Source organism: Eimeria maxima, genomic scaffold, assembly GCF_000499605.1.
Source record: "Eimeria maxima Weybridge genomic scaffold, Emw_scaff1242, whole genome shotgun sequence".
NCBI lineage: Eukaryota > Apicomplexa > Conoidasida > Eucoccidiorida > Eimeriidae > Eimeria > Eimeria maxima.
The window spans coordinates 1-10337 of NW_013564246.1; the positions used below are offsets into that span (position 1 = coordinate 1).

The window sequence follows — 10337 nt, forward strand, 5'->3', positions numbered from 1 at the left end:
AATATATATATATATATATGTACATGCACATGTACGTGTATATATATGTATATGCTGGGAAAGAAGAAGAGAAAAAAAAAGACAGTAAGGAGACAAGGAGACAATAAAAGCAATAGAGGCGAGGCAATAAAGGGGAAAAGAAGACAGTAAATGGTACATAAAAAGACAATAAAAGGAGACAGTATAAAGGGACAAAAAGAAAAAGGAGACAATAAATATTTACGTACTTGTGATGCTCCTACAGCAGGAAGAAGAACAAGAGAGACAGCACCTGCTGCTACTCCCTTACCAACAGACTTTAGACCAGAAGAAAGTCCAGCACCTATACATCAATAAATAAATAAATAAATAAATAAATAAAATTAACTAATTAATTAATGTAGATAAAGAAAAAGGATTAATGTATTCTATTTATTTATTTATTTATTTATTTATTTATAGCTATATTAATATTTACAATGAATATTAATACTAACATTAATGAATAAATAAATACAAATATAAACAAAAAAAGTAAATATAAATATAAATAAATAAATAAATAAATAAATATACCTGCATCCTTAGGTTTCCTAGTAGAGAATAATCCCCCCATGACGCTCTTATCGGCTGTTGGCGAATTCTCTCGTAATTCGCTCGTCTTCTTTACGGGCACCAAGGACCACACTGTATATACACCGCACAAACCCTAAACCCTAAACCCTAAACCCTAGAAAATAATAATATAATAATAATAACATAAGTAAGTACTAACCAAATATACAAAATATAAATAACCCTAAACCATTAACAATCACACACTATCCTAAACCCTAAATAATATCTAAACCCTAGCAACCCTAAACCCTAAACCCTAAACCCTAAACCCCTGTTCACACCGGAGAGTTGCACCAAACAACATAATCCACATTGAACCCGCAAACTTCTAAACAATAAGAAAGGGTTTAGGAGGGTTAAGGGTTTAGGGTTTAGGGTTTATGAGTCCGTACTCTTAGAGTCATATTCTCCTTCTCCTGGTCCTCCTTCTTGGGGTTTATGATGTGCCCTTACACGCGAACCCTTAGGAGAATGCATGCTGCTGCTGACGCTTCTGTTGTGGCTTGAACCCTGCTGCTGCTGCTGCTGCTGCTCGTTAGAGCCGTCCGAACCGGAACTCTGGACGCTGCCTTCCTGCTGCTGCTGCTGCTGCTGCTGCTCAGGAGAACTCTCCCCTGCTCCTGCTCCTGCTGCAGCATCTTTACCTGAATTCCCTCCTCCCCAGCGACCTGGAGTTCTGACCCCTCCTAAGGCGCGACGCATCTTGGGAGGTTGAGGTGTACGTACACCTCAGATGTGCATGCATGCAGCGTGCTGCTGCAGTTGGTTGTTGCTGACTACGTCACACAAACGGATACGATTCCTCCTGTTGCTGCTGCTTCTGCTTCCACTGATGCTGCTGCTGCTGTTGCAGGTTGCTACTGCACTGGTTTTGCTGCTGTTGTTGTTGCTGCTGTTGCTGCTGTTGCTTCTGCTGCTGTTAGTTGTATTGGCAGGCACGCACTGGCGCGTCGCGGGTCAAGAGAAACAGACGAGATGAGTCTGCTGCCAGCAGCAGCAGCAGCAGCAGCACAAGCTGCGTATACACCCGAGACAAGTGCAACAACAAGGCAAGGAGGCAACAAGAAAGCCTCCTAATGGAAACACGCGGTGTACGTGTCTTTAAGGAAGAGGAAAAGAAAGCCTTTAAAAGTAGCAATAAGAGAAGATAAAGAAAAGGGGAAAATAAATTATTCACCCACGGGTCCTGTCTGTTAGCTGTAGCAGTAAACGGCCCAGCTACTGGTGCTGCTGCTGCTGCTGCTGCTGCCGCTACTGCTGCTGCTCCTGCTGCACCCGCTATCCAAGAGCTCTAAGAACGTAGCAACCTCCTTAACGACAAACAACAGGAGAAAAAACACCAACTTGCTCTCCATCTAACGGTGAAGAAGCTTCGTCGCTACAGAGGCTTCGCGAGGAGCGCATGCAACAGCAGCAGAAGCAGCAGTAGCTGCAGCAGCAGCAGCGGTGCTCGCCAGCACAAGGAAGACTTGTTGCTGTTGCTTCCAGCGGATTCTTTGCACTTTTCTCCTCTTTTTAACTTATTTAAACACTATTGTGTAATTAACAAACTAATGATAATATAAAGAAAAAGGTCACTACTGGGAGGGGCCCCCCGTCATGGCGACACACTTACCCCTTATGGCTGTATATACACATGGAGAAGCGCTGCGGTGTGCTGTTTCTTCTTTTTTGTTTGTTTTTCTCAGCACTTTATATTCATTTAAATTATTTAATTAAATAAATTCGCGTAATTAGTCTAAAATGTGCAGTGTGGATGCTCGTTTTCCTCCGTTGTCTTGGGGCTGTGCACTTTAATGCACCATGATAAGGCATGTCCTTAGGAACATTTATTAAGGAGGCAACACATAAGTAGCCAGATAATTAATTAAGAAAAAGATATAAGAGTTACCTAATACCGTTAACCTCCCCTCAGTCTACAGGGTCCCTGGATACAGCGGCACTGCAGAGACGAGGCAAGAACAACTTACAGGGATTGCATGCAGCACACACTGCCATTAACCCATATTTTACGACACATCTGCATGCACATGCATAATACGAATTCCTCCCTTAAGTGCATGCACTATTTCCTTAGTGTGTCGCTAAATATTTGCTTGGCTATCACCGAGCTAGCTGCATGCCTACTGGATAGAGGGCACTAGGACTTGGAACAAGTTCGAGTGCCCTCTGTCCGTGACCTACAATGCAACCAAGATAAAAAGTACGAATTCCTTAAAAGCAGTCACTGCCCCACCTCCCAAGTCTGCACAAGTCCTGAGCTCAGCTGTCCAAGTGCGCGGAGCAGCAGTAGAGGAGACGCCTTGTCTTGACAGTTGTTGCAACACAGCACTCCTTTACTCAGGGGACAAAACACGACCCCCATACAAACATCATCAGGCATACTCAGCTGTATGCACGAACACGAACACTGTAGACCATTGGTAGAAACATCCTCCCTCATGCCTTTTGCCTACTAGGGCAGGGGACCGCTCCTTGCTCACTGGCTGTTGCTGCAGCGCTTCTTCCCCCGACTCTCGTTGCTCCATCTCTTACTACTGCGTATCCTGTTGAATCAATTGCTGCTGCATCTCTTGCTGTTGTACTGCTTGATGTTGGATTCAATGCTGCTCGGGCCTCGGGTTGCCGTGTGCACCTTTATTGTTTATAGACAGCCCGGGAGTCGGTCCACCTGCGTGTGCATATATGTTCGTTCTCTTCTTTTATATCCCCTGCATTTCTTTTTTCTTGTTGTTTGTAAGCAACGTGTGTTTACCTAGCCATTGGTGTGCATCTGGGCTGTGTGTGCGTGGGCCAGGATAGACGGCCCAATGGGGTGTCTGAGATGGGCTAACAAGCTGGGTCTGTGTTGCTGCCAGCCTCTTCAAGCCTCTCATCCTGTCTACCGGCTGTTCCACTCCCCTCGGTAGGAACCAATTACAGCACCACTTGGCGTCACCTCTCTCTCTCTCAACTGCTGGTGCACGAACAGAGCGGAAGTCACACCTGCACTCCGGCTATTTCCTCCATGGGTATCTGTAACTCATGCAGTTACTGAGACAGGCCCTGCTGCAACTTTTGTGCTGCTTCCTCCGTTACTGCTGCGACTGTTTGCTGCCCTAACAATTTAAGAGCAACAATAGCAACACCTGTGTCCAGATTACACCCCCGCCCCGCCCCTATCCCCCCCGCCCCCCTAGCAGCTCGCATATAACTATCTTAGCCGCATGGGCTCCTGTAGGGTGTGACGAATGTTTTCGCCCTTTGGACAGACATGTCATGAAATGCAAACGAGTTACTAAAGACTCTCCTCCGTGGATTGTAGCGCCACAAGGCAGTCATCTCTCCCCGTCTCCGTGCTACCTGTAGGCTAGGGCGCACGGGCATGTGGCTCGTAAGGAGGGGCCTATGCCTTTTACACGCTGCTTATCATTAGTCGTGTTGCTCGTTGTTGTATAACTCTCGCTGCCCTGTGTACCCTATCCCGTCGGGTGTCGTCAAGTGTATCGGCGGGTGGCGCGCGAACCCTTGCACGGACCCAGCAGACAACCGATTCCCAAAGGGATCTTTTAGTAACTGTATACAGTATTTGTGCATGCAGCAACTACGGTTGCGTTTGTATGCATAAGGAGTTGTTTTGCTGCTTAAGTTGCACCAAAATGAGCTGCAACTCACAGCTGGCTGCCCTCTGCACCCGAGCACGAGGAGAGAGAGCGACCGCGCCCGGGGTGGTTGAAGAGGGATAAGGGGGTTAAGCTGCCTTTAACGGACTTCCTTCTTGAGCATTTTGACTTAATTCATAATTGGAATAATTATAAGACAAGATCAAGAGCCCTCGTGGTACTCGCTAACCCCACATGCACGACTACCACTAGTACCTTAGCCTCTTTCTTATGCATGCAAGAACATAGAGAATAATTGTTAAACACCTAATAGGCAATTCATAATCATATATCATGCAAGGATAAATGCCTAAAATAAGCCTTAGACAGACTATGTAACATGGGCGCTTCCTATGAACTACGACGGCTTTCAAGGAAAAAAAGCAATAAATGAATATACAAAGAGTGAGGAGGGTTTAGGAGTAGGAAGGAAAGGGTAAACATAAAAAATAAAGACAGAGATTAACAAACAAATTGAGGTGTATATACACCTACAATGAACAGCCGCGCACTTGGCGGCGTTTGTAAAAAGCCCCCCGACTCGAAAGCATGCACTGTAGGAAAGCCCTAAACACTAGACCCTAATCCCTAAACCCTAAACTGTCGACTGTAAACCCTCGTAGGGTTTGTCCGGCTGTTTGCCGTTCGATTTGGATTGTTTTGATGGATTTTATGGATTTAATTGGCCAAAATGGATGAAATGCGAGGTGAGCAAAGTAGAGGTTCCTCGGGTGTCACTGCAGCTACAAGAGCTGCAGTGACACCCGAAAGGCTCCCCTTGTTTTTCCTCTTTTTCTTTCATATTTTTGCCATTTCTTGCCGTGAGGCTTCCTACGGGCCCTTGCTGCCTGCTGATGTACTCCTTTTCCCTCCTAAGGAGTGCCTGCAGTCGTGCTGCGGAGGGACAGATGCTTAACTTGCTTCTTTTTCTTTTCTTGAGGATACAGCACTCCTTTTTATTCATATTTATTGCATATTAAACTTCACAGGACGTCTAAAGCGACCGCCACTCGGGCGCATGCGCAGCGGCTGTAGTATGGTTGAGCTAGCGGGGCTTCTTACTGGGTACCAGGGAACCCCTAGGGTTTGGGGTTTAGGGTTTAGGGTTTTGCTCGTGGGGTCGTGGGTTGCTGCGCAGCGACGCTTGACTCCCTTATGGGGAGGGACCGTAACGAGTACGGTGCGAACGCGAAGAAGGGCGCGTCTTTTAAAGCGGAAACAGTGAGTAGGGTTTAGGGTTTAGGGTTTAGGGTTTAGGGTTTTCATAGTGTTAAACTCAGAAGCAGCGGCAAAAACAGCAATTATTTATTTTTAGGGTTTAGGGTTTTGCTTGTTTCCTCAGGTCTGCAAGTTCTTTTTGTTGGACTTTTGTCCGCATGATCTTTTTCCCAACACTCGCGTCGATCTCGGCCCGTAAGGGTTTAGGGTTTAGGGTTTATGGTTTTTTTTAGGCATCATTCAAGTATTACTCTCGGAAACTAAGAATACAGCTCCTCTAGGGTTTAGGGTTTAGGGTTTAGGGTTTATGCTGTGGGGTTTATGCTGCAGATGCGACAGAGAGCACCGCGCAGACCTCAAAGTTGCCTTCGAGGCAGATCCAGAGAGAGAGTTCTATCAGGCCCTCTTCGAGCAAGAATTCGCACGTAGGGTTTAGGGTTTAGGGTTTAGGGTTTGGGGTTTTAGGGTTTGGCACTGTTTTCGGGGATCTTGGGATATAGGGTTTGTTAGGGGTTGTAGGGTTTAGGGTTTGGCGTTGGCCTCTGGTATCTGGGGATATAGGGCTTGTCCTAGGTTCTAGGGTTTAGGGTTTAGGGTTTAGGGTTTATCCTCAGGCTACCTACAACGTTTGGTAGATCAGATGGAGAACAGAATAAAAAGGGTTCAGCAGCGTATAGATGCAAGTAATCAGCCTGTTGAGTTGAGCAAAGAAAACGAAGAGAGGTAAACCCTAAACCCTAAACCCTAAACCCTAAACCCTAGTTAATCAGGATCGTTAACACAGGCTGATCCAATCCTGTCCACCTCGTTCTTGAACTGCAAACCCTAAACCCTAGGTCACGCTCCCGGTTGCCTGCTTGTAGCTGCTCTGTTTGCCTCTCGGGTTTAGGGTTTAGGGTTTAGGGTTTGTGTTGCTTATTGTAGGGTCAATGCAATGAACGCCGAGATATCCGAACTTCTAAAACAGCAAGATGAAGCAGGATCGAAGGTTAGCTAGGGTTTAGGGTTTAGCTAGGGTTTAGTTAGGGTTTAGGGTTTGGCCCTGTTTGTTCTTGATGATGCAGTGGCGGTCTGCTGCGGTTCAAGAAAGATGAGCCCCTGCTTCGGACTGTAAGGTTTAGGGTTTAGAAATTAGGGTTTAGGGTTTAGGGTTTAGGGTTTAGCGTTGATGTGTTCAGGGTGACATCGACGCTGCCGAGAAGCTGAATGAGAAGGTGGCGTTCCTACAGCGGGAAGTATCCAGGTTCGTGAATCCTAAACCCTAAACCCTAAACCCTCGACCTGGTAGATTTGTTGCGTTTGCTAGGGTTTAGGCGAATGAGGGTTTAGGGTTTAGGGTTTGAAAGTTCCTTTTTGCTACAGGCTGAAGAACCCCAACGCAGATATCGCCACTATACGCGAATCTCAGTTGCGGGTACGTCATTATTTTAATTGAGGGTTTAGGGTTTAGGGTTTAGAGGGTTTAGGTTTGTCGTCGTCTCCTTGGAACGGATTATGCCCCTGTTTAGCACGAGTTAGGGTTTAGGGTTTAGGGTTTCGTGTTTATTGATGGTATATAGACACGGATTGTTAACTCCAATAAGAAAGATGAATTAGTGTTATATGTATGTATATATACACCATATCAAAATTTCCAAAAATTAGGGTTTAGGGTTTAGGGTTTAGGGTTTAGGGTTTAGGGTTTGTGATATAGGTATGCGCTACATGCGGAGCGATGCAATCAACGGGAGACGCTATGTGTCGATTTGAATCGCATGTATCGGGGAAGCAGCATCGAGGTTGCGAGAAAATAAGGAATAAATTAGCGTCATTAAAGGAGACAGAAGGAAAAAGGGAGGAAATACTAAAGAAATATAAGGAAAAAAAAGAGACAGAAATTGCTGCTGCTGATAGATTAACAAGAAGAAGAGAACAAGGACAAAGAGATAAAGAAGAAAAAGATAATAATAATAATAATAATAATTATAATTATAATAATAAACAACAGGAGACAGATGATAACAGGGTAGGGACACATAGATATAAATATTCATCAAGAGACAATCATCATCATCATCATCATCATCATTCTTATGATAGAAGAGACAGAGACAGGGAAGGAGAGAGGGGAGGGAGAGGGGATAGGGGAGGAGACAGGAGAGATAGAGACTATAGAGATAGATATTATAGGGATAGGGACTATAGGGACAGAGACAGGGATAGGGATAGGGATAGGGACAGATATAGGAGCGGAGACAGAGATAGATCTCGTTATAGTTCTAGTTATCGATCCCGGGATCGATCCCGGGATCGATCCCGAGATGGTCATAGATCTAAGGATCGGGATCGGGATCGATCTCGATCCCGGGATCGGGATCGATCCAGGGATCGGGATCGATCCAGGGAAGCAAGGCACCGCAGCAACGGATCAAGGCACAACGAAATACACAGAGACACTACAACTGCAGCAGCAGCAACAACACCTAATGAGAATAGGGGAGACCCTAGAAATGCTCTACAATCATTCGTGCATGCAGCAGCAGCAGCAGCACCCCGCAGCAGCAGCAGCAGCAGCAGAACACCGCATCACGAATAGTTCCTGTGGGGTTTATTTCTTTTGCATTTGTTATAAAAAGACGCTAACTTTATTAATCTTTATTTATATTCAATTTATTCCTTTTTATTGGCTGTCTCCTCCCTCTCCTTTCCTTCTTTCCGTGTCTCCTCCTTTGCACCTAACTGTCTACTTTTATACTACTCTCTTTTTGTCTCCTTTTGTCTCTCCTCTCTGCATGCATCTCTCTGCATGTCCTGTTTGTTTGTTGTTTATAATTGTTCTTCTTGCCTCATCTGCTGTTGTGTGTCTTTGTCTCTTTCTCCTTGCTGCTTTTATCTGCCTATTTATTTATTTATTTATTTATTTATTTATTTATTTATTTTCTTCTTTTGTTATAATTTATTAAACTCCTAAAAGGAGTTTAATAACCACCATACGATGGCCCTACCCGGCTAAACCCTAAACCCTAAAAAACCCTAAACCCTAAACCCTAAACCCTTATAATTTAGAATGGATAATTAATTTTAGATCTGTTCAAATGTGCCGAAGCAAAACAAATTTGCCAATTACAGCCACGGCTGCTGCTGCAGCTCAAACTGCGGATCAATTGTTGCTAATTGCACACACTTGCTGCTGCTGCTGCTGCTGCTGCTGCTGTTGTTGTTGGTGCAACAGCAGCAGCTGCTGTAGCAGCACTCGCTGCCATTGCAGCACGTGCTGCAGCAGCAGCAGCAGCAGCAGCAATTAAGTGTCAGCGGATAACTAATCACTCCTCGTTAGGGCAGATGACGTCGTCAATCTTAAGAATCATCTTAACCACCTGATCACCATGCACAACACCACAAACCCTAAACCCTAAACCCTAATTTCGTAAATAAACAGTACGGTATAAGAGACTGCAGCAACACTGTATATATACAGAGTTCCTCCTATGCCTTCTTCCCTCGATCTCTATGTAGTAGGGGTACAAGCTGCATTCTTCACTCTTCACGGTTAAAATTAGGGTTTAGGGTTTCTAGGGTTTAGGGTTTCTAGGGTTTAGGGTTTACCTGGGTAGCGAGGAGAATTTGCTGCTTCTTAGAAGCCAAGGGTTCCCACACTTGCTGCTGACGCATATCATTCGTTCCCTGCACAATTATTCACCCCTATACAACGAATTAGGGTTTAGGGTTTAGGGTTTCTTGCAAGACCCCATATGCACAAAGATATGCCAATTAATATAATAAATTAAATAAATTAATTTAAATAATTAAATAAACAGAAAAAGGAACACAAGGAATACAAAAAAGAAAAACATGAATAGTGCAACAAAGTGCGTGCATAGTACATCATCAGCAACATTATGATTTTCTTTGCTTTCCCCATAAATAAATAAATAAATAAATAAATAAATAAACAAATAAATAAGGATAAATAAGCAGTTAATTGCATGCAAATGCATGCAGCCCTTACTTACCGTTTGCATGCAATCGATGCCATAATAAGGACAATTATGTTCTTGTTGCATAGCCTTTATCCTTTGTACCTCATGAATAGGACTAAGTCCTGAATTAGCAGCAAGTGCCTCAGGTAATCCAAGTAATGCATCAGCAAATGCCCTAGCAGCATATTGACTAACAGAGGAAACATTTTTATCTGCTTTCTCCTCTACTGCTCTTGCTGCTGCTATTTCTGCTGCTCCTCCTCCTGCTATTACCCTACCATCACGTACTAATGCACTAACTACGCATAATGCATCATGTACAGATCTCTCTGCCTCTGCTACTAACATCTGGGTACCACCGTACAATACCAAGGTTACAGCACGTGAATCCTGGCAACCTGCAGCACAACAACAGCAGCAGCAGCAGCAGAATAATAATAAAATATATAAATAATCTTCTTGTATTTATGTACTGTTTATGTTTATAGCAACAACAACAACACCAACAACAACAGCAACAGCAACAGACCCCTATATACCCGCAAGAGCAGAAACAATAACAACAACAACAACAACAACAACAGCAGCAGCAGCAGCAGGAGCAAGAGCAGCAGCAGAATTAATTACCTTGAATAATGATCATTTTATCTCCCATGGTACCAGATGGTACTTCTTTAACTAATTTAGCTTTCCCTAATTTATTACTAGTTAATTCTTGTGCCCTAGGTACTATTCTTCCTTGTGTAGCTATAGCCACCATTTCTATCTCTACTCCTCCTACCCAACGAACTGCAGGAATATCTGCTGCTAATAATAAATGATTTGCTTCGTCATCAAAGCCCCATTGACATATTACCTGTATATATATATACACATAGATACATTATATATATATATATATATATATATATATATATATATA

General features: G+C 44.0%; 3 protein-coding genes across 3 annotated transcripts; 1 reads left to right on the forward strand and 2 right to left on the reverse strand.

The window, feature by feature from the left end:
• Positions 1-227: 227 nt before the first annotated feature.
• On the reverse strand, positions 228-1299 carry EMWEY_00050490 (hypothetical protein; the record flags this gene model as incomplete). Its single annotated transcript, XM_013479614.1, has 3 exons — positions 228-322; positions 556-666; positions 990-1299. Coding segments are annotated over 3 exons (516 nt in total), but the record flags the coding sequence as incomplete, so codon positions are not given.
• A 3630-nt stretch (positions 1300-4929) lies between these two features.
• EMWEY_00050500 (hypothetical protein, conserved) lies at positions 4930-8031 on the forward strand (the record flags this gene model as incomplete). Its single annotated transcript, XM_013479615.1, has 9 exons — positions 4930-4945; positions 5377-5459; positions 5581-5651; positions 5787-5881; positions 6071-6179; positions 6381-6444; positions 6635-6699; positions 6819-6870; positions 7150-8031. 9 exons carry the CDS (start codon positions 4930-4932, stop codon positions 8029-8031), a joined length of 1437 nt encoding a protein of 478 aa, XP_013335069.1.
• A 727-nt stretch (positions 8032-8758) lies between these two features.
• Positions 8759-10175, reverse strand: EMWEY_00050510 (LOC100036778 protein, related; the record flags this gene model as incomplete). The annotated part of the gene is made up of 4 exons (XM_013479616.1): positions 8759-8812; positions 9042-9119; positions 9449-9813; positions 10043-10175. The coding sequence occupies 4 exons, from the start codon at positions 10173-10175 to the stop codon at positions 8759-8761; spliced, it is 630 nt and encodes a 209-aa protein (XP_013335070.1).
• Positions 10176-10337: the final 162 nt, after the last annotated feature.